General features: G+C 32.7%; 4 protein-coding genes across 7 annotated transcripts; 2 read left to right on the top strand and 2 right to left on the bottom strand.

The window, feature by feature from the left end:
• Positions 1-3,693: 3,693 nt before the first annotated feature.
• Positions 3,694-5,660, bottom strand: LOC104889615 (acetylajmalan esterase-like). Its single transcript, XM_057393438.1, has 3 exons — positions 5,393-5,660; positions 4,710-4,738; positions 3,694-4,588 (listed from the first exon to the last, which is right to left on the bottom strand). The coding sequence occupies exons 1-3, from the start codon at positions 5,658-5,660 to the stop codon at positions 3,710-3,712; spliced, it is 1,176 nt and encodes a 391-aa protein (XP_057249421.1). The 3' UTR covers positions 3,694-3,709.
• A 2,982-nt stretch (positions 5,661-8,642) lies between these two features.
• On the top strand, positions 8,643-9,744 carry LOC104889556 (3'-5' exonuclease). The gene has a single exon (XM_010674806.4). It carries the CDS (start codon positions 8,769-8,771, stop codon positions 9,450-9,452), a length of 684 nt encoding a protein of 227 aa, XP_010673108.1. The 5' UTR covers positions 8,643-8,768; the 3' UTR covers positions 9,453-9,744.
• A 4,616-nt stretch (positions 9,745-14,360) lies between these two features.
• LOC104889616 (3'-5' exonuclease) lies at positions 14,361-15,017 on the top strand. Its single transcript, XM_010674873.3, has one exon. It carries the CDS (start codon positions 14,361-14,363, stop codon positions 15,015-15,017), a length of 657 nt encoding a protein of 218 aa, XP_010673175.1.
• Positions 15,018-19,324: 4,307 nt separating this feature from the next.
• On the bottom strand, positions 19,325-23,375 carry LOC104889557 (uncharacterized). 4 transcript variants are annotated; one of them, XM_019248272.3, is made up of 6 exons: positions 23,062-23,373; positions 22,696-22,788; positions 22,506-22,603; positions 20,815-21,053; positions 20,174-20,322; positions 19,325-19,657 (listed from the first exon to the last, which is right to left on the bottom strand). In XM_019248272.3, the coding sequence occupies exons 3-6, from the start codon at positions 22,517-22,519 to the stop codon at positions 19,424-19,426; spliced, it is 636 nt and encodes a 211-aa protein (XP_019103817.1). In that variant the 5' UTR covers positions 22,520-22,603; positions 22,696-22,788; positions 23,062-23,373; the 3' UTR covers positions 19,325-19,423. The 4 variants fall into 4 exon arrangements, with proteins under 4 accessions (XP_019103817.1, XP_010673111.1, XP_010673109.1 ...); XM_010674809.4 differs by having other exon boundaries at positions 22,506-22,606; XM_010674807.4 differs by having other exon boundaries at positions 22,506-22,788; positions 23,062-23,375.
• Positions 23,376-23,440: the final 65 nt, after the last annotated feature.

The raw sequence follows: 23,440 nt of genomic DNA on the forward strand, positions 1-23,440 counted from the left end.
GGCAATATCCAATTTTCAATGTCGTCTAAAGAGGCCTTGGTTGGCCGACTACGTTGCCGGAGGTATGTGATGGGGGGCAATGGAGGGTTCTTGATGTTGTCGGGGTCACTGTGAATCTTCAATGATGATGATGAAGGACGCGTTATTATTGTTGGTGAATTTACTGGGCTCAGTCCGTCTGACGAGAATATTGGGTCAGACGGTCTGACCCAATACTTTCACTAATACTTTAGTACGGTTAGTGGGCACATAGTTACAGACTTACAGTCCTAGTCTTGTAGACTTGTAGTTAGAAATATGCACCAGGGCAAAACTTGATTGGATTCAAAAAGAAGCAATATAATTTAAAACTATTTTAAATATGTTTTGATAAATCATTCAGAATTATGAAATTCAATTCCAATCAAAATTGGATAAATGTGTTTTATTCGATTCAAACATGACTAAATTGAACTAATTGTCTATATATATATTTAATGAGAGGAATACATCAACAATAATGTATACTTAGATTAATATAAATTTACAATCATCATTTGTCTGCTCAAGTATACGATAACCAATAATTTCGATTATGAATATTTTGATTAACAAAACTTTGTATTATAAATTTCTTCCTCTTGACTAAATTTGTAACCTTAATTAGCACATTCATTTCATGTGATTTCCATGGTTAAATTAGAACTTAGCAAAATATGCATAAACTAAAAGGGAGCCGCCTAATACACCAGTCACCAACTATACTAACATGTGACATATAAGAATGTCGTGCTCACCCAATAGTCGGATCAGAATAATATATATATATATATATACAAGGGCAATAATAGCATAATAATGTTCAAATTTTCAAAGAATACAAACAAAGCTTGCACTGTATTGCGTTGAACTTGTAGTGCATTATAAAGTCCATGTGATGAGTGATGACTCCATGATCTTGCTTAACACATGGTCCCCACTCACCACAACATAAGAGAATCGACGTAGATACTGTATCATCTCCAAAGTCACTATTTTCCAGGCATGTAGTCAACAAATTGAACACAAAAAAGTGAAAAAAGAAAATTCAACAAAATAACAATATTAAATATCTCAGGAAATTAATGAATATTGGATACCCTTTATTTTTTATTAGTACCCTTCCAAAAGCTATCAATATAAAGTATTATGTGTCACAAAAATTATCAAAAGAGATGGTTTAATTTTAATATAAAAGTAGACCTGGTCACTAAATGGATTAAACTAATCACCGAAAGAAATTAACCTAGTCATTAATTATTCTCTTTTTAATATTAGGCCTACAACAATCATGCAATTAATGAACATTTAGCCATGTTCGACTTAAATTTTAAGTCCATGACTTGTGTAGTACATCATGCAATGACAAATAGGTATGATCATCTAGAGGTTTTTTTTATCAATATAAGCTATATGAATGTAGAAAATTTTTACTGAGAGTGAAGGATAGCCTAGTAATTAGAGTTTTCTTCTCGATTTCAAAAGATCTTGGGATTGATTCTCACCCTAGACAAGTTGGGATCCCCTTTATTCTCTCAACTTATCAAGGTTTCTCTTCACCTTATTAAAAAACGTGGAAAACTTTTAGCTACCAATTACCCTAATATATAGATAATGCCATAATGGAGCATTTTAGCTTCAAGGTCGCCATCTTTGACTTTATATATATAAGTATATGCATGGATACTCGATGTGCAAATTAAAAAGATATGCATTGAGCACAAACCTCATATAAAGGCATGCTTTCTCGCACTTGATTATTAAACCTATTTAACTTTATTAGTCCTTTACTTATCATAAGTGTTCTAAAGGTATTACGCTATATATTTTTAGTAGTTAGTTAGTTCTCTTTGTCTTTTCTTTTGTTGGTCTTAATCTACGTTTTTTCTAAATTACTGCCTCATAAATAATTGATAATTAATCAATGTGATTTTGTGACCCCAACTAATTCACATTTTAATGGTAACTTCACAAAAGCAAAGTGAGAGCACTAGCTAAAAAGATACCAATTGGAGGGCGTAGAACTTACTTTATTAGTTACTAACTGAACTTTGGCAACTTTTGTCGATACAAAACTTAATCAAATGAATTATCTTAACTTAATTAATTGATCTAAACTTAATCTATATATCACAACTTATTAGCATTGAACATAACTTATAGTTATATGAGAACTTATTGTTGGTAAGATAAGTGAAAATAAGGTAAGAAAAATATAACTAATTAGTTGAATCCTATGATAAAATATCCTAGGCCCTGTTTGGCACTAGCGTTTGAGGTAGCGGTTAGCGGTTGGACAAGATTGAAACACTACTTAAGAAAATTATGAGTGTTTGGTAAGATAGTGGTTGTAATAGCGGGTAGCAATTGGAGTAGATTATAAGTAGCGGTTGTGGAACGTTACTACAAGTAACGTTTGAGGTTTTGAGGTAGCGGTCTACGAAATAAACCCTATATAATAGCATAAGGTAGAATTATTAACCAATGTTTTTTTAATCTTTTACAATTCCAACAGCTACTTTTGCCAAACACTTCTAATTAAACAACTAATTTACGCTGACAGCTACTAGTAGACAGCTAGTAGCTACCCCCAACAGCTACAGCTACTACAACCGCTAACAGCTACTAGAACCGCTAGTTTTGCCAAACATGCCCCTAATCGGCTCTTTAATATAGTATACTACTACCTCCGTATTTTTTTTAGTGGCACCATTTGCCTTTTTGCTACTATTCAGTATTCATCAACCAACTTTGTTAAGTTATTACCTCGCACCATTATATAAGGAAAAAAATATAGTCAAGTGGGGTATTGTTAAATTCATTTCAATGTGAGAATTCCAAATATCAAATTTTTATAATTTTTACTTACACCTAATAAGAGATGTTCACGTTCAAAGAAGCATTTGGACAAATGTAAAAAAGCAAATGGTGCAACTAAAAAAATACACATGTAGTAATACTAACTTGCAGAACAATTGAGTGTCCTAAAATCAAACTACCACTACGTACGTGATAAAGATCATCCTTGCTAATGAACAATCAAACAACAGAAAGTTGGAGCAATGGAGTCATTGAAGCTAGTTAAAGTTTAAAAAATCAATACTTTATTCAGATCAAACAAATTATCACCTAAAGAAAATAAAATTACCCAAAAACATATATAGCTATATACTTCCTAATAATGCCTACTATACTAATCTTTACTTGAAAAAATACTTATCCTATTATTATTATTCAAGAACTAGTAATTGCGAGAATTCATTTCAATGCGAGAATTCCAAATATCAAATTTTTATAATTTTTACTTACACCTAATAAGAGATGTTCATGTTCAAAGAAACGTCTCGACAAATGTGAAAAAGCAAATGGTGCAACTAAAAAAGTACACAGCACGTAGTAATACTAACTTGCAAAATAATTGAGTGTGCTAAAATCAAACTAAGTACGTGATAAAAATCATCCTTGCTAGTGAATTGAACAATCATTTAACAGAAAGTTGGAGCAATGGAGTCATTGAAGCTAGTTAAAGCTTAAAAAATCAATACTTTATTAAGATCAAACAAATTATCACCTAAAGTAAATAAAATTACCCAAAAACATATAGCTATATACTAATCTTTAATTGAAAAAATTCTTATCCTATTATTATTATTCAAGAACTACTTGCAAAATAAAAATAAAACAAGATCATCTAAACTGTAGTAGAAATTCCAGGGAGAATATTCTTCTTAATCAACCACCTTGCCATGAGTTGATATGCATGTTGAGTCATATGAACACCATCCCAACTCACACTCTTATCCGGATTTTCACATACTGTAACTCCTTTATATCCACACATACTTGTCATATTGAAGTTATATTCATTCTTACCAATTCCACAACATGCTTTTTGCACTTCACTCTTGTTGAACCCAAGTGAAGCTGCATTTGTAAGGAGTCCCCTCAATGCATTGTAATAATCAGCATAAACTATTGCAACATTTGGGTACTGTATTTGAAGCTCCTTAATAGCTCGTTCTAAGTGATTGTTTTGAAACGTCGCGAATTCGTTCAAATCTTTAAGACAATGGAGCTCATCATACATCTTGGTGTCCTTAGATTGGAAGGTACTTAGATAAATAGGCAAGCAACCAATTGGGAAGTTACCAGGGATAACAAATTTAGTAGCACCTAAAGTGATCAATTCTTTCACAGTAGTTGTTATAGCTTGAAGGACTTCATCTACCATTTGTTGAACTTGTTGTAATGATTTTTGTTGGAAGAAGGCATAGTTGAAGTCATTACCACCTGTTTCGATGATGAAAAGGGCGTTTGCGAGTTTGGGTTGATACTCGAAAGGATGTGAACAAATTGAATGAAGGAAAGATCTAAACCAGCCTAGTTGAACAGATAATGAACTGTTTGTGACAGGAGATAATATGTTTTTAGCAGCTAATGTTGATGTTGTAAGAGCGGTTGATCCAGCTACGGCAAAGTTAACCCCATGATTGAAGTTGCCTCCTTTGTTAAGATATGCATCTAGGAGTGGCAAATTGAAGTTTTCAGCTGCATCAATTGAAAGAAAGATCTTAGTATATTTGGGTATATAATCAACAAGTTTTAAGGTTACACGGTTTAACCATACCAAATACTACTACTAGTCTACTAGGTATATTTACATGGACAGGAATCTAATAGAAAAAACTCACAAGATACAGTTGGTCTTGTAAGAGACTGTCTATGTTTAATTTAAATTAGGCACGAGCCAAGTCTAATATTAAGAAAAGAACATGCGACCTTTTTCTTTTTTAAATATTGTGACTAGTTTAATCTATTTGGGGACTAGTGTAATATATTTTGCGACCAGTTTAATCGATTCAGTAACGATATGCTTTAACATGTTTAGTGACTAGTTTAATCCATTTAGTGACTAGTTTAATCCGTTTCGTAAGACTACCGAGTTATTTTTTGAAATTGTCTATTGTAGTTCGAGAATCAAGAAAACAAAGAAAAGGAGAAGAGAAGGGATATCTAGAATAGTGTTAGGTTAAAGTGAAATAGAATGAACTTGTTAGAAAAATTCAGTATTAGGTTTATCTAACAGACCGCCTATTCTAATAATTTGTGCACCAGATAACATTGTGACATTCAATTTTTTTGGTTAACAAGAAAACATTCGTGCAGGCGTGCAGTGTATTGGAAAAATTATGTTATATGAAGAATCAAGTTAGTATGCATAATTAACACGCAAGTTGTTTATCATGGTTTTTGCATTATTAGACATTAATTCTCTTTTCTTAATGAGAGATAATCAACATGTTGAATATATATTATGAACTATTGATGCTAAATACATGAAATTAAGAACATATATTCATAGGTGATCACATACCAATATAATCAATCATGAGAAGACCATTGGAGCAACGACCAGTTTGTTTATGGAAGTATGTTTCTCCATAAGGAAGCCTTGCAAAAGCTGTATGAGATCCTACTGGATTCTCACGTATCAAATTACCAGTGTCAGAAATCGAGTCCCCGAATTGATAGATTGCTTCAATGACAGCGGGAGTTTGCAGAGGAATTGCATTAAGACAATGAGGAATTGAAGAACATAGAGCAAGGATAACAAAGACAAGGCATACTTTCATGCTAGCCATTTTTTAACAATACACTTACGAAATATATACCAAAACAATTCTTTTGCTATGGCGTATGAGTAAACTTATGGTACTATCGTACTAGAGTTGGTAGGGGGAGGTTGTATTTATAGTTTTTGCGGGTAGAGAAATCAAAATCCTAGTCTAACTCGATGAGCTAGCTGTCCTAGGAAATCACTTAATATACCGAGTTGGTTTAGGTTTTATTGGACTTGCAATGCAAGAACTGGAAAAATATAGCTATATTTATGTATATATGTTTGGATTCGTTATAGAAATGTATTGTAACAAACTATTTGGTTCATGTACTTTTTAAAAAAAAAAAAACTAATATGAATCCAGTACGCACTAAACTATTAGTGTACACCTGATCTATCTTAAGTGAGTTGTAATGATTATAACTTTCAATTTTTGCCGCATTCAGTCTTCCACTCTTTGTCTCTCCTAATAACTTCTCTATCCTCTTATAACTTTTTCTCTTCTGATACTGTATTTTGAAATGATATCGTGTATTTTGAAATAAGATAGTGTACTTTAAAATGATATAGTGTATTTTGACATGATAGTATTTTGCTAAGTTTTTTTGCACGAGTGCTTTGCACGATATAGTGTATATTGACATGATATAGTGTATTTTGAAATGATATAGTGTTTTGTTGTGCTTTTTTGGCATGATAGTGTTGCATGATATAGTGTTTTTGACATGATATAGTGTATTTTGAAATGATATAGTGTTTTTGACATGATAAAGTATGTTCTCCTAAGAATGCAGGGGGTTTAGGGGTAAAAAATATTTACTTCTGGAATATTGCAGCACTTGGTAAATACGTTTGGGCAGTGGAAAAAAAGGTGGATAATTTGTGGGTGAAATGGGTTCACAATATCTACATTAAACAGGAAATTTGGTGGGATTATGTGCCTAATAGTACTTGTAGTTGGTACTGGAAGCAACTGTGTAACGTAAAAGAGAAATTGAAAGGGCTCATGACTGTAACTCAACTTCAGCAGATGCACAGCTACTCTATCCAGGAGGTTTATGGAAAATTAACAGGGGATTATGAAAAATTGCAGTGGTGTCAGGTAATATGGGGGAGAACAAGTATACCAAAGCATCAGTTCTGTTCATGGCTAGCAATGCAAGGGAAATTACAGACAAAAGACCACTTGTCTAGATATGGGATATGTGTAGATAACACATGTTTACTATGTGGTGTTCAGGTGGAAACCCATAACCATCTTTTCTTTAACTGTCATTTTAGCAGCCAATGTCTTGAGGCAGTAAAGAGCTGGTGTGATCTGAGAACTAAAAGAGATACACTCCCGCAAATTATTGAATGGCTAAGCAGAAGAAGAAGAGGAACTAAGTTCCAGAGGTCAGTCCAAAGTGCTGCAGTGGAAGCAGTAGTATATATGACATGGCAAGCAAGGAATGAGGCTTTATGGCTTGGTAAAGTCAATAGAATAGATCTTACTGTAAAGAAGATACAGGAGCTTGTGAGATGTAGAGTTAGACATGTTTTACCAAAGAAAATGAACAGTAGTGATAAAGTTTGGTTTGAAGCTTTGTAAGGTGTTTTGTGTTGTTCCTCTGATGTTTAGAGGAATTTAGGTTGTATTGGTTTTGGTGTTGAAAGTAATATACTCATCTCTTACTTATCAAAAAAAAAAAAAGAAAAAAAAAAAGACATGATATAGTGTATTTTGAAATGATATAGTGTTTTGTTGTGCTTTTTTGGCATGATAGTGTTGCATGATATAGTGTTTTTGACATGATATAATGTATTTTGAAATGATATAGTGTAGTGTATTTGTATATTACACAAAATTATCATAATTGATTGTTATAGTGTTGACATGATAGTGTATTTTGACATGATATAGTGTATGTTTGTTCTGAACAATTGTTTTTGTAAAATTTTAGAGCCAGAGAATCTTATTGAAGAGAGAGAAAATCGCCGATTTCGGAAAGTGGTAATGACTAATTTGTAGCGGGGTAGGTGACTGGGCCTGGTCCACTATATTTTTAATGTACTTTATATTAAACTAGTTTTGAAGCCCGTGTGTTACACAGGTTCTTGTTTATATTATTTTTCACAAATTTTTCGTTTACATTGTTGATTTTGTGTTGCTACAAAATGAGATTTTTCAACACCATTTTATTTACATACTTCCTTTGTTCATTTTCAATTGCAATAATCTCCACTTTGGGTAGTTTTATCTATTTGGACCACTCTACTTTTAGTAAAAAAAAATAACTATAATTGACAATATTTGCTTCTGGGCCCAATTTCCAATCTATGAAAGTTTTTTTTTATTGGTTGAGATTTCCTTCTTACCCTTAACTCATGAGGATTGAATCTCCTTGGACCAATAAATTACCGGATCCGGGAAAAAAAAACGAGCCAACTCCACTTCACACATGTTTGGATCCTCTAGAGTTGTAAAATAACTCTACAAGTTAGAGTTTGAGCAATATCAACCATTGAATAAAAAATCAATGGCTCATAATTTGATTAAAATATATACAATTTGATTAAAATATACATAATTTGGTTCAATATTTTCTTGGATTGGGCTGGTTTGGTTCATGGGTCGGGTTGGACCGGTTTCATGGTCCGGGCTTGGCGGTTTTAGTAGTGGGCTTTAGTGGGCTGGGCTCAAGAAATCTAGCCCATGGCCCACCTACCAATTTCACGGTTCGAGCTGGGCTGGACCGGGCTTTTTTCTGGCCCGGCCCACACGACCCACGAGGTGAGCTGGATTGACCCGCACTGTTGGCCATATCTAGCTCATATATTCTCTTTGCGAAATCTCCCCTATTTTTTTATCATCAAAATCTATCTCCCTAATATTTTTCTCCCACCAATATAAACCTTGATTTAAAAATGTTTAACAATCTCTTTTCACTAAAACTCTAGAGAATCCGAACTCACTAAGCGCTACGTATTCACTATTCATCCTCCAATCTCCATGCGCTAAATCAATATTCTCAATCCCACCTTCACACTCCGTGATTCCCGGCATCTCAAAAACTTCCTCCTTTTTCTTTCCTCTCTTCTTCTCCCCCAAATTCTCTCTCCTCCACACCCACCCACACAACAACAACAAATGGCACCTTCCGCAACCATCACAATCTCCGATGCAACACCAAACCCAAACCACAACCTCTTCAACATCCTCTTCAACACCACCCACTTCATCTCCACCACCGTCACCTCCGACCCTTCCGTCGCCTCCGCCTGGCTCGCCTCTCTCCCTTCCTCCCCCACGCCTCGCCTCGTCGGTCTCGACATCGAATGGCGCCCCAATTTCGGCCGCAACTTCGACAACCCCGTCGCAACTCTCCAACTCTGCACAACCACAACAACAACAACAACCACAAACAACCACTCTCTCTCCTACACTTGCCTTATCTTCCAAATCATCCACTGCCCTCCTCCACTCCCTAAATCTCTCTCTGATTTCCTCTCCAATGAAAACAATGTTTTTGCTGGTGTTGGGATTCGATCCGACGTCGAACAGTTACTTGTGGACTATGATCTTGGTGTTAAGAATCTTGTTGATTTAGGAGTTCTTGCTGTTGAGAAGATTGTTGATGCTAGAAAAGGAATGGGGTTGAAGGAATTAACCAGGATTTTAATGGATGTTGAAGTCAATAAGCCTAAAAGTGTTACTTTAAGTAGGTGGGATTCTGAGTGGTTGAGTTATGCTCAGATTCAGTATGCTTGTGTTGATGCTTTCTTGTCTTTTGAAATTGGTAGAAATTTAATGGCTCTTGCTTCTGTTACTTGATTAATCCTCTCTCATTTATATCTGCTATATGTAGCGTTGTTTGGCAATTAGCGGATAGCTGATAGATGATTATATTAGCTGATTTGACGAATCGATTGAATTAGATGTTTATTGAGAGATGTGGTGTATTTGAGATTATAAGGAGGAACTGGAATCTGGGTTGTTCAATTTCTAAAGTATGTAATTTTCGATCATAATATGTAAGTGTTTCTTTTGGGTAGTATGAAAAAGAATATGGTAGTTAATTTGATAAATGATGATGATGTATAAGGTAGTTAATTTGTTCTATGTTTTTTTTTTTGCAAACAAGGGTTGTTTACTTGTTCATCTTTTCCTCTATATGGACTATAGTCTACCCTAACACGATGTTTTGTTGGTGGTACTAAATTGTGATAATAGTAAATACTTTTTAGCGTAAGTTTGTGAAGACATTTTAATGTTAACATCAATGGTAATAAAACTTGATGTGAAAACATGTGTTTTCGTTCAACAAATTTCCATTACTACCCAATACCACCTTCCCAAGTAGTAATGGATGGTAATGAAATTTTAGAAAGAAAATAGATGTTTGGAGATAAAGTGACATTACCATGAAGGTTGACATAAAAATGCCTTCAAAATTGCAGTAGAAATCAAAACCATTACCATTACTGCTAATCAAACGGGCCGTAAAAGTCTTCTGTTTAAAACTCATCGAGCCGCCTCCGCTACTGTCAGGAGATTGATCAACGCAAGCGCCACAATAACATCCCAAACACTTGCTTACCAGTCTTGCTCTTCATCTTTTCCTCCACTTCTGTAATTTACAAGATGAAACAAGAAGAAAAATTATTTTTAGTATGTAGTAGTACTAGAGATAGTGTGTTTACAATTACAACCATATACGTTCAATCACGATACATGTTCTAATATATTTGATTGATTATAACGAGTTCTATATTTATTGCATGATTATGTGCTTCCCATTTCTATCTCTAATCATAAAGATCAGTGGGTGAGAGCTACTCTATTAACTCCATATTATATATAGTCTATATATATATGTTCACCTGAGAAGTCTTTAATTGACATTTTTTTCTCTCATCATTCGAAAGTAATCTACAAATTTAGCCAAATTACTTCTTCGAATATGATAAACGTGTTATAAGATATGTGATGAGAGATCTTGTAATACTTTCATTTTATATTTATGTCAAATCGTTGCAAATAATATGAAACGGATATAGTATTATGATCTTGATCGACACTCGAACGGTCGGACCAATAGCACAAGGCCGAAATATCAAAGGCCCCCCAAAACCAGCAATTTGATTCACAATTATAACTTTAGTCTAGTCCTAGATATTGTAGATGTACAGTTAGATACCCGTCAGGTGCAATTCTCTCAAGTCCATGATTCCAATTTAGTCCCTCCACTAAGTATTGATATGTAGTATAAGTAGTTCAATGGAAGACAGCAGCTATTGGTGCAAAGTCCTATTCCTCATCTCACCCGTAATAGTTTTCCCTAGGCTTCTTGCTTGGCTAGGAGACCAAATTTTCTGAATGTGCTACTTAATGTGATACTTCTACTTAATGTATCACTTTTTTATATTGTGTAAGTCTCATTCTATCATTAAATTAGAATTGATCATTTTGGTCCGGGTCGCGGGCTTGGCCTGGCCCGATTTTTGTGCGGGTTTTGGGGAGATTGTTTGTCCCACGGTCGGGTCCGGCCCAATTTTTTTTGCTTGAAACGGACTTTGGACAAGCCAAAAATGATTTTTTAGTCTATTTTTTGGCTCGATCCGATTTGACCCGAAATAACGGGTTTTGGCACAAAATTTTGGGCTCACTCGGCCCAATCAATGGACCAAAAATTATTAAAAGAGACGGTCTAATTTTAATATAAAAGTAGACCAAGTAACTAAATGGATTAAACTAGTCACCAAAAGAAATTATTCTAGTCACTATTGGGCTAATTTTCTTTTTAATATTGGGCTTACCATTGCCTAATTTTAATTTAAAAGTAGGTGGTCTCTTACAATACAAACTGTCAATGGACAAGTTTTTTTTTAGACCCAGCCCATGATCACCTCTACTTTAAATTATAGTGAAGCATTCTCTTTATTGTTTCTTTTATATGCTCACATTTTATACTTTATTTTCATGTTCATATTAAGCAGTATTGTACCATTTCCGATAGGGGTGAAAGTTCGGTCTTTTGTTCTGATTTATCCAAGTCTAATCTAATTCAAAACAAGAATCATCTTGTTGATTTTGAGTACAAGTCTTCCAATCAGTCTTTTGTTCTGATTTATCCAAGTCTAATCTAATTCAAAACAACAATCATCTTGTTGATTTTGAGTACAAGTCTTCCAATCGGTCTTTTGTTCTGATTTTTCTAAATCTAATAACAAAAATCATCTTGTTGATTTTGAGTACAATTCTTCCAATCCAACTTGTAATGCTACCAAGTACAACCTGGATCTAATACGAATATCAAAATAATGAATTTTTTTTGTTTGGCCAATCGATCTTAATTTATAATACAAGCCTTCATATAAATTCTAAAAAAAAAATAAAAAATTCTTACAAGCTTATACTTTGGCCTATAAGCTTTGATACAATAGGTCTTATAAAATTATTTTTTTAAAATGTGTGCCCTATTAAATTATGAACATAATTTATATCCGGTAGCAAAAAAAAAAATACCTCAAAACAAATTATATTTAACTAATTTTCCTTAAAAAAAAATATGGTGATTGGTGAACCTCAAACTGGAAACTATTATTGAAATTTACATTAATTATGGAAAGAAGGCAAACTTTTTATTTTTTCAATAATCCACTAATACAGAATCATGTAATTATTAATTTGTGCGTGTGCACTCGTTAGAAAATCCCTTAATTAATATAGTATATTACTTGCCAAATTAACCTTGTCTTTCCTTTTTTTTTTGGTGCTACCTTTCTTTTATATGGTACTCTTTCCTTTCTTGTGAATTTACTCTATTCATTTTGAGGAATAATTGAAGAAGTTCAAAAGGGCGAGAGAAAATTAAACAGGTGAAGAGATAAATTATAATATGGGGTATTATGTGAAAAAGTAGACCACATGCATGAATGAAAAAAGAGGAGGAAATATATAGGACATGTTACGAAAAAATGGAGAAAGCAACAGTCTATAGATTGAAAAGAAACGGATCAGAAAGGAAAGTGGGTAAAATTAAGAAGAAACAGAGGGAGTTTATGCGCTAATTGTTTCTTACTTAGGACATGTTCTCCGAGCTTATTTTCAGTTCAATTCAATTCAGTTGCAATCAGTTTAGTTCAATTGAGCTTCAGTTATCATTTTTATTAGTTATAATTTTGTTCAATTCAGCTCAGTTGCAATCGGTTCAGTTTAGTTCAATTATGTTGTTTTATGCCAAAGAGAATAAAGGCCTGTTCTCCCCAGCTTATTTTCAGTTCAGTTCAGTTCAGCTCTAATAAGTTCAGTTCAGTTCAGTTCAGCTCCAATAAGTTCAGTTCAGTTCAGTTCAGCTCCAATAAGTTCAGTTCAGTTCAGTTCAGTTCAGATCAGTTCAGTTCAGTTCAGCTCTATTCTTTTATAACCATTTTGTTAAATATTATTATTATGTTGATATAATTTATTTTACTAATTACTATTATTATTATTATTTAAATATATATCATTACTATTAAGTATTATTATTATTATTATTATTATTATTGTTTCTATATATTTTTTTTATTGTAGCTTTACTAATTATTATTACTATTATTATTAGGAGGAACATGGTTTAGGTCAAAGCACAAATAAACCCACTTTTTTTAGCCCATAAACCAATCAAATCGCGTCAAGACGGTTTATTGTATAATTTTCGCGGTCCAACCCAATCATTATTTTTATTACTAAATATTTTCAAGTTATTAAATATAATTATTAAAATAGTAATATTAATTTACTTCTTAGATATTATTGTTATTATATATCATCGTCAAGTATTAATATATTAATACAAATAATATAAAATAATTATTATTAATTATCATTACTATCATTAATTATTATTATTATTATTAATTTATGATTATTAATATTATTTATTTATAACTATCATTTAAAAATATTCAAAATACAACTATTATTATTATTCATTATTATTACTTATCATTATAATTATTATTTAATATTCATATTATTATTGTTTAAAATATTATTTATATATTTATTACATTCAATTTATTTCAATGTAATATAATTCAATTCAATTCAATTCAGTTCAGTTCAGTTCAGTTCAGTTCAGTTCAGTTCAGCTCTGATAAGTTCAGTTCAGTTCAGTTCAGCTCCGATAAGTTCAGTTCAGTTCAGTTCAGCTTTGATAAGTTCAGTTCAGTTCAGCTGTTTTATGCCGAAGAGAACAGGCCCTAAGCCCTTAAACAATAAGGTGTAATAATGTGACTCATTACGAGTGCGTTTTTTTCACCTGAAATTTCCTAAACCTATCTAAACCGAACTTATCAAAACCTATTCAAGTTCATTCTATAAGATCTTATCGAAATAAATCTAAACTTATCATAACTTAACCAAAATTATCTAAACTTATTAAACCTAATCTTTTCAAAAAGTGAATGATTCCAAACCCTATATAATTCCGAATCCTTCTCATAACATGCCATATTGCCATTGTTCCGTCATCCTCTCGGCAAAATACATGCCATTGCATATAAAACCTAGCACATCACACGTCCTTTATCTCATAATACCAACCATCTCCAATTTTTATCTCTTTCTTTTTTAGTTCCTAAAATCAGATCTCTATAAATAAAGTCTAAGAGATATTGTATTTGTGAAACAACAAAATCAAACTTTAGTCAAAAAAAATTATCCTCAACCTCTAAAAATCCCTCTTAGGTCTTAACCATGGCAACCATAATTAACCACCATAAAACCACCACCTACACAGCCTACGACGTAACATGTTTCGGCCACCGTGTTCGAACCATCGTAACGAGCTGCGCCACCGTAGTAACCTCATGGATCAACCACATAAAATCTAATAATACTCAACCCTTAATAGTTGGCTTAGACACTGAGTGGCTTAACCCTATAGCAACCCTACAACTTTGTGTAGGGCCTAATTGCCTCATCTACCAGCTAATCCACTCCCCTTGTATTCCTTCCACCCTTGAGGACTTCTTAAGGGACCCACATTGTAAGTTTTCCGGTGTCGGAATCGCTGGTGACTCTAAGAGACTTGAAAGAGATTATGATCTTAGGTTGGAGTGTATGGTGGATGTGAGTAAGGTGGCGGCGGAGATGGAGAAAGCGAGGCCGAATGCCGGGCTTAAGGAGGTGGCTATGAAGGTGTTGGGGTGGGAGATGGAGAAGTGTAAGGAGATTACATTGAGTAAGTGGGATAAAGAAGTGCTTGATAAACGTCAGGTTTTGTATGCTTGTATTGATGCTTTTGTGAGTTATCATATTGGTAAAGAGCTTGTTATTGGTGGTCATAATTGTGTTGTAGATGATACAATTGATCATAAGGTTTTTCGAGAAATAGGGTATTCATGTTGGTAATAACTTAGGAATTCATTTATTGTTTAGGTATATATTATAATTGGATTTGTATATATATATATATATAGAACTTTTGAAATTGAAAGATACTTGCGTGTTTTAGTTGAAATTGGGCCAATTGACCAATTTGGTAAAAAAAATTGGCACATAACGACAATTTGGTAAAAAAATTAGCTTTTGGGACAATTTAGTAAATAAACTTAGCTTCGGATGACAAATTGGTAAATAAACTTAGGTTCGGGTGACAAATTGATAAAAAAATTAACTATTGCGACAATTTATTAAAAAAATTGAGCTCCTGAGACGTTGAGGCCAAAATTTTAAAAACCTATTTTTCTATGCTTTCCCATTTTTGTTAAATTTTATTCTTCTTTCCCACACATTTATTTACCCAACTATCGCTCATTATTTTACCATATATTCTTTCCATTCTACTCCCTCCGTTTCCTAAGGATCTTCCCTCTTTCCGTTTAAGGGTGTTTCCAAAAGATCTTCCCTCTTTTGCTTTATTCCTTATTTGGCAAAACAAATTTCTCTATTTACCCTCTCATGTCACTATCATATGGTCCACCATTACATTATTAATTCAATTTTACTCTCTTTCTCTCTCCTACTTTAACCCCTTTTTATTTGTTTATTTATCTTAACCCCTTTCTCTCTCCTACTTTACTCACACCATGCCCCACACAACTTGATTTTCCTTGGTATCTGTAGGAACAGTAAGTGGGAAGATCTTTAGGAAACGGAGGGAGTAATTAATAAAAGATGAGAATAAAAAATATTATTTCACTCATCATAGTTTAAGTGCAAATGTATTCAATATTTTTTATAATATTTAATGTATTATTGTCCCTAAAGTTGTTACTCCGGAGTGTATAGTTTCATTAAAATATTGTATCTATCTTAGTTTCCACAAAAATTGAAATAAATTTCAATACATATTGCATACAAATGTTATTGTTTTTGAATGTTTTGTTTGAAAGGTTGCTCTCGAATGTTAATTAGAATGCAAGCAAAAGAAAAATAATTGTGTAGAAAAGAGAATATTTTTAATTTATTAATTTCACCATTATTATTTTTTTCTATATGCAATTATTTACCAAATTATTTCCTATATTTTCCTCTCCATTTTCATTCTAACTAACATTTGAGAACAATAACATTTGTATTCAATATGTATTGAAATGTATTTAATATATTTGTGGATAATTTTTAAGATGAATACAATCTTGTAATGAAGATATATGACAACTTGGGGACAATGGTGCATTAAATTATCCCCAAAAAAATCTCAAAAATATCAAATACATACATGAATACATTTGCTCTCCACATGTGATGAGTGAAATAATATTTTAATGATTCTCGCTCGTATTGTATTAATCAAAAGGAGATACCCCCGAATTCAACAATAAATAAAGAGAAAAAAAAATAGATTTTTAAAATTTTGGCCTAAATGTCGCAAGAGCTCAATTGTTTTTACCAAACTATCGCAAAAGTTAACTATTTTATCAATTTGTCACCCGAACCTAAGTTTATTTACCAATTTATCATCCGAAGCTAAATTTATTTACCAAATTGTCACCGAAGCTAACTTTTTTACCAAATTGTCATTAGGTGCTAATTTTTTTTACCAAATTGGTCAATTGGCCGTTGAAATTGTTATAGTTATTTGAAGACGTTCTTGATGACACAAAAAAGTAATTCTCATGTACCTAAAAGTTTAGTGGGATCTTACCTTTAAATTAATCGTCAAATTTCATGTGATTATAATCCTTTAATTTGTTACCATGTGATATTAGAGATTTTCTTTTCCATTGCACTCATAATTTGAATCCTATTGCATCTAAGTAGTAGTTTCTCCAACACAAAAATTAGTGCACAATATTATCTTGCAAAGTGCAATTATTTACCTTCATTTAAATTCTCTAATTTTTAGGGATTTTGATATAATTGCACGGTTGATGAGGTGCAGCCATTGTAGTTTTCTCCTCCTAGCATGCTGCAAGAGGTTGACGTTTTAAATTAGCTGATAAATACAAATGAATCTCATTATTCCATTAAAGCAACTTTCACTTTACATATTATTGCACATAAATTAGGAAGCTAAAAGATATGGAGAGAATATCCATGTATAGGAAATATTTTCGTAATATAGCAGAGAACGTTTCTTTTTTTCTTGGTAAGAGATAATGAAAACCAGTTTTCGAGGAAAATGTTTTACGTTCTGCCAAACGGAGTCTTAATAGAGAAATATAATCAGTTGAAATATTAACATAGTCTAATGTACTGAAAGCATTATAATTGGATGAAGTCAGGGTTAGGGTTTATTCTCTTCAGCATAAAACAATTGAATTGAACTGAAATGAATAGTGATATGTGAGAGTAAAAGTATTGTCCAGAGCTGAACTGAATTGATCTGAACTGAACTGAAAATAAGCTGAGGAAAACAGGCCCTTAGGGCCTGTTCTCTTCGGCATAAAACAGCTGAACTGAACTGAACTGAACTGAACTGAACTTATCAAAGCTGAACTGAACTGAACTGAACTTATGGAAGCTGAACTGAACTGAACTGAACTTATCAGAGCTGAACTGAACTGAACTGAACTGAACTGAACTGAACTGAACTGAACTGAACTGAATTAAATTGAATTGAATTATATTACATTGAAATAAATTGAATGTAATAAAATATAAATAATATTTTAAATAATAATAATATGAATATTAAATAATAATTATAATGATAAGTAATAATAATGAATAATAATAATAGTAGTATTTTGAATATCTTTAAATGATAGTTATAAATAAATAATATTAATAATCATAAATTAATAATAATAATAATAATTAATGATAGTAATGATAATTAATAATAATTATTTAATATTATTTGTATTAATATATTAATACTTGACGGTGATATATAATAACAATAATATCTAAGAAGTAAATTAATATTACTATTTTAATAATTAAATTTAATAATTTAAAAATATTTAGTAATAAAAATAATGATTGGGTTGGACCGCAAAAATTACATCATAAACCGTCTTGACGCGATTTGATTGGTTTATGGGCTAAAAAAAGTGGGTTTATTTGTGCTTTGACCTAAACCATGTTCCTCCTAATAATAATAGTAATAATAATTAGTAAAGCTATAATAAAAAAATATATAGAAACAACAACAACAACAACAATAATAATAATAATAATAATAATAATAATAATAATAATAATACTTAATAGTAATGATATATATTTAAATAATAATAATAATAATAATAATAATAATAGTAATTAGTAAAATAAATTATACCAACATAATAATAATATTTAACAAAATGGTTATAAAAGAATAGAGCTGAACTGAACTGAACTGAACTGAACTGATCTGAACTGAACTGAACTTATTGGAGCTGAACTGAACTGAACTGAACTTATTGGAGCTGAACTGAACTGAACTGAACTTATTAGAGCTGAACTGAACTGAACTGAACTGAACTGAACTGAAAATAAGCTGGGGAGAACAGGCCCTTAGTCTAATTTGTGCAACTATGTTAACGAGATGATTCAGCACATGACTTCCCCTTAAGCGATAAAGAAGTCTAATTTCGTGAATTTCGAAAAATTCATCAAGTAATAAGGATTAGTTAACCGTTAAGCAGAAAACATCCTTCATACAATCCTAATTATTAAAAAAAGACACTAAACAGACACTGAAAATAAGCTGAGGAAAACAGGCTCTTAGTCTAATTTGTGCAACTATGTTAACAAGATGATTCAGCACATGACTTCCCCTTAAGCGATAAAGAAGTCTAATTTCGTGAATTTCGAAAAATTCATCAAGTAATAAGGACTAGTTAACCGTTAAGCAGAAAACATCCTTCATACAATCCTAATTATTAAAAACAGACACTAAATTATTTTTTTTAATCCATATGAGTCACGAAGACAAGTACAAAGAAGGAAAGGAAAATTCGAACCTGTGACCTATTGTTCACAACACCTCATCTTCAATAAACATTGAATTTAAAAGAACATGAAATTACATCATATTCAATAAACCTTCACTCAGCACTTTCATACTACAACTTCCACCACGGATACCAACAAAATCTTCGCACCCACCAGGCCACCAATAGTAATTATGTAATCAGCTTATATTTTAGTCTTGAAAAGCAATGAAATTTGGATTTCATGCTTATTATTATATAGGGATGTTCCAACAAATATAATGTAAGGAGAGCATATCCTTAAGACTCGACAACAAAAATCAGCAACCAAAACTTAAACCCAGCATATAGTACTCAATAAATGGTTATTCAAAGATTATTTATTGCTATACAATTACAATATATGAAAACAATGATGTGATGAAAAGCTCATATTCATCCACTCCTTCACAGTGAGTGGGATAACAAACTATCTTCTGCGCAAATTGTAGCTTCGAGCTCTTTGGATGTCAAAATCCTTGAAGAGGGAACAAAATTTGTAGTATCAAGATATTTGATATCCTCCAGGGAAATGGAGCTCAGCGAAAAATGGGTTTCAGCTGCCTTGATCGTTCCATCGATGAAAGCTGACCTTGGTAAAATATCCTTCATGCGGCATATAAATTCTGAATGGTCCCTTGCCTAAACACAAAATATCAATCTCTTACTTTTGAGTACTATAAGCATCAAAAGATGCATTATAAGCATGTGGAATACTTCTTTCCATTTCTTGGTTAAAGACGGTCACGATTCTTTAGGTAAACTATAACAGATGACAGTAATGGTAATGCATTTAAGTGTACTTTTGTAAGGTTAGTTCCATATCAACATCACTTTTACCTTCATACAATTTCATTAACATCCTTGACCACTTTGGAAGGTGGTATTGAATGGTAAAAAAAATTATAAGAAAAAACATGTTCGGGAATGATATTCCGTTATCATAGACATAACGTGGAACTTCTCTTAAAAATGTACTTAATTACGCCTAACCAAATAGGCTGTAAATAGAATAAGAAGTTATGTTCCTCGAGTATTAAGAGATGTCAAGATTCTCGATCAGACAAAATATTAAATTTGTTAAAATTCAGAATTATGTCTATTCAACATGCTCCACAAAATTGACATATAAGTCTAGTAAAAGATATGCAAACATACCTGCCTATACTTTGGTGCTCTCTGAGGTACTTTCAAGTATGTCATATTTGCATCTTCATAGTCCCACAAAAATGATGTGTGGTGGATCCATCGGTTTTTAGTGATGGATTGAGCATTGCCACCAAATTTCCGGCTCCCAAACACGTAATCTACGGAAAAGCAAAAATAATAGACCGGTTAAAAGCAGCTGAGCAGTCAGTGAACACCAGCCTCCTAGAACCCATTCATCATGGAAGAGAACTAGAGAAGCCACTGTGAAAGAAAACAAAAAAAAACTAACTATATAATTATGCACAGAACAAACAGTTTTATGTTCTTAAATTAAAATCTGTGTAAAATATAAGTGCACCGACATTTTGATGTTTAATTCTGACAGATGAATTGGCTCGTTGTATATTAATAAAAATTACTAATGATATTCGACTTTGTAATAAAAGTATCATCATTTGTTTTCCATACATTCCGAGAGAAAATGACAATCACAGTTTAACCACATATATTGGGTGTTACATCATGAAAAGAGGCAAGCATTCCATTAACAGAATCATTTGGAGGAATAAAAACGTAGCTGACTCAGTAAACACAAGACAAGGCATCTTAAACAGAATAAAAAAAGTATCCCCAAATTTGGCTTCTATTACCATTTTCACGTAGCTTAAAGTCTCCGGCTCCATGAAAAACCTCATCATAGAATAAGCTACTCCATGCCATTATTGGCTGAGGATATGGTTGCACACCAGGAACAGCATCCTTGTTGCATATGAGGGAAACAAAGACTGTCCCCTGATCAACAATAACAGTACCTCCACCAGTGAACCGTTTGATGACAGGAATCTTATCTTGTAGCACTGACTTAACATCAAGAAGTTCTGCTGGCTTCCTGATAACGTGTAAACAGACACATGCCTCATCAGATTCTAATGCCAAGTAGAATGACCTACTAATAATTGCAGCAAACCACATCTCTGAGGAACCTGGCAATCTAAAGTAAATCACTTGCTCAAACTTAAGCATATACTTTTGTGCTCTGATTCAGTGCCATACTGATCACATAGTGTACTTCAACATTAATTACGTCAAGATAAGTTATTCAGGAATCACATCTAGGCTCTAGCCACTACCTTGGAAGCACACAAAGAGCTTCGAGCAAGTACTACCTCTGTTTTCCTTTGTTTTAGTCACTTTTACTTCATACCTATGTTGGCAAATATTCCTCCTTTTCCCCACTACAATACCCCACCAAAAGGGTGCACTAACCCCTTCGGGCCAATCTAATATACTTCCTCTCGTTCCTGAATAAGTGTTACATTGAGTAAATTAACACTATTCATCAACTAGCTTTGATTCTATTTCCTCGCTATTATATAAAGAAAAACATAGTCAAGTGAGACCTTGTTATGTTCATTTCAATGTATAATTTCAAAATATCAACTTTTTATAATTTTTACTTGTGCGCTAAAGATACTAATGGTCAAAGAAGCGCTTTTGGTTACGTGAAAAAGTGAATGTAATAGTTATTTAGGAACAGAGGAAGTATCTATCTCTCGGCTGATTCTGGGGCCCACCGTTTCAGTTTTTTTCTGTGCTTTGGCCTTTGTATCTACAAAATCGAATAGAACAAAGGAGAAACAGAAGGAGTAGCAAACAATACTTAAGGACAATAGTAAGTTATTACAGCCAAATCTTGATCCTTCACAATGTGATGGTTTTCAGGCAAGCTATGGGAACAATACAAGCTGAAACTGAAAGTCTCAACCAAAACGTGACATACGTGTTTTCTCCCCACACAAGCCCATAATGTAAAAGAACCACAACTTTCTTCAGAGTCACGGTCACACATGCTAATACCAGTATTGACTTTGCTCGCTTTCAAGTTTCAGGCAGCCTACAATGCAATACAGCAAAAGGCAACATGACCAACTCTTAAGTTACTAACCTTATCAACCTAATTCAAGGATCTACACCTTCAGCGCATGCGAGTTGATTTCAACTTATTGTCATTGGGTAGTTTACGATTTTACAAGATAACCAAAACAATGTCCAATCGCAAGATAGTTTAAGAAAAATGCAGGTATGCCCAAATTCATGGCAAATGTTTTCATAAAACCATTTATAATATACTCCCTCCTCACAACAACATAGATTTCATACTAAAGACTTAAAAGGTGGGCAAACAAACTGGAAAGAAAGGCATACCACATTCGTCACTTGGCATAGTCCAAACAACAAGTAATGTATGCCACTTAATAAAACAAGATAAATGCATTATGAGTCATAAGGCAAACTAGTTGTTATGCTCAACAGATTTACAGCACCAAGAAAAAGGGATTACCCTGAAATTCCCATGACAATGGTAGGATCAGGCGTCCCGTCATTGATGATGCACCAATTTTCAGACGAAATACGAAGCAGTTTTTCTTCCAAATGTAGCTGCTGTAGTATAGGTACTCCATTCATTCTCACTACATTCATTAATGGAAGCCTAAGGTTTTTGATTTGGGATATAACCATTGAGAACTAACCTGCAAATGCAACCACAGTCTCTAATTCTCGGAAGACGAAACCAATGAAATACTTTCGAATCAGATGAATGATGCAATGCTTCTCCTCTGATTCTGAAATGCTCAAGATAACAATTTGATGAAAATGGTCAATTAACCTATTCATCAACATCTTCAAATGTTAAAAAAATAAATGCTAAATTAACTATAATAACGATAAGATTACAATACAAATGTACATTTTCAATCATAATGCCAGTGAATAAAATCTGGATTTTTTTCGCATACTAGTGAATAAAATTTATAGAAACTCAAATATTTAAGTGTAAACTACAAAATTTATACCTTGAAACATACAATACATAAATAAATTAGTGTCAAACAAACCTTCAATTTTGTGGAATCGTCGAAAAAATCCTTCAACTTCTTTCCTCGAAAATTGACTTCAACTAATAATGCTGGAAATACGAAGTTGAAGGTTTTAGATAGAAAAGAAAATTGGAATGAGTGGATGAATATGAACATAGACTATAATTTGGAGAGATAGATGGAATTCCCCTTTTAATTGCAGTGTTTGCGCAAATTTTACGAATTAGGGTTTGAAACATCTTTTCTATGCAATTTTTTTTTTCCTTTTTTCTCAATTGTGGGTTAGACTTTTACAGTGTAAAGTGTAGAGGGAAAAAAGAACTTGAAGTTAGCATCCCTCTTGGGTCTATATGAAACAATTCCATCACATAAACAAGCATTAGATTTAAGTTAAATT

Source organism: Beta vulgaris, chromosome 3, assembly GCF_026745355.1.
Source record: "Beta vulgaris subsp. vulgaris cultivar EL10 chromosome 3, EL10.2, whole genome shotgun sequence".
In the NCBI taxonomy this organism is placed as follows: domain Eukaryota; kingdom Viridiplantae; phylum Streptophyta; class Magnoliopsida; order Caryophyllales; family Amaranthaceae; genus Beta; species Beta vulgaris.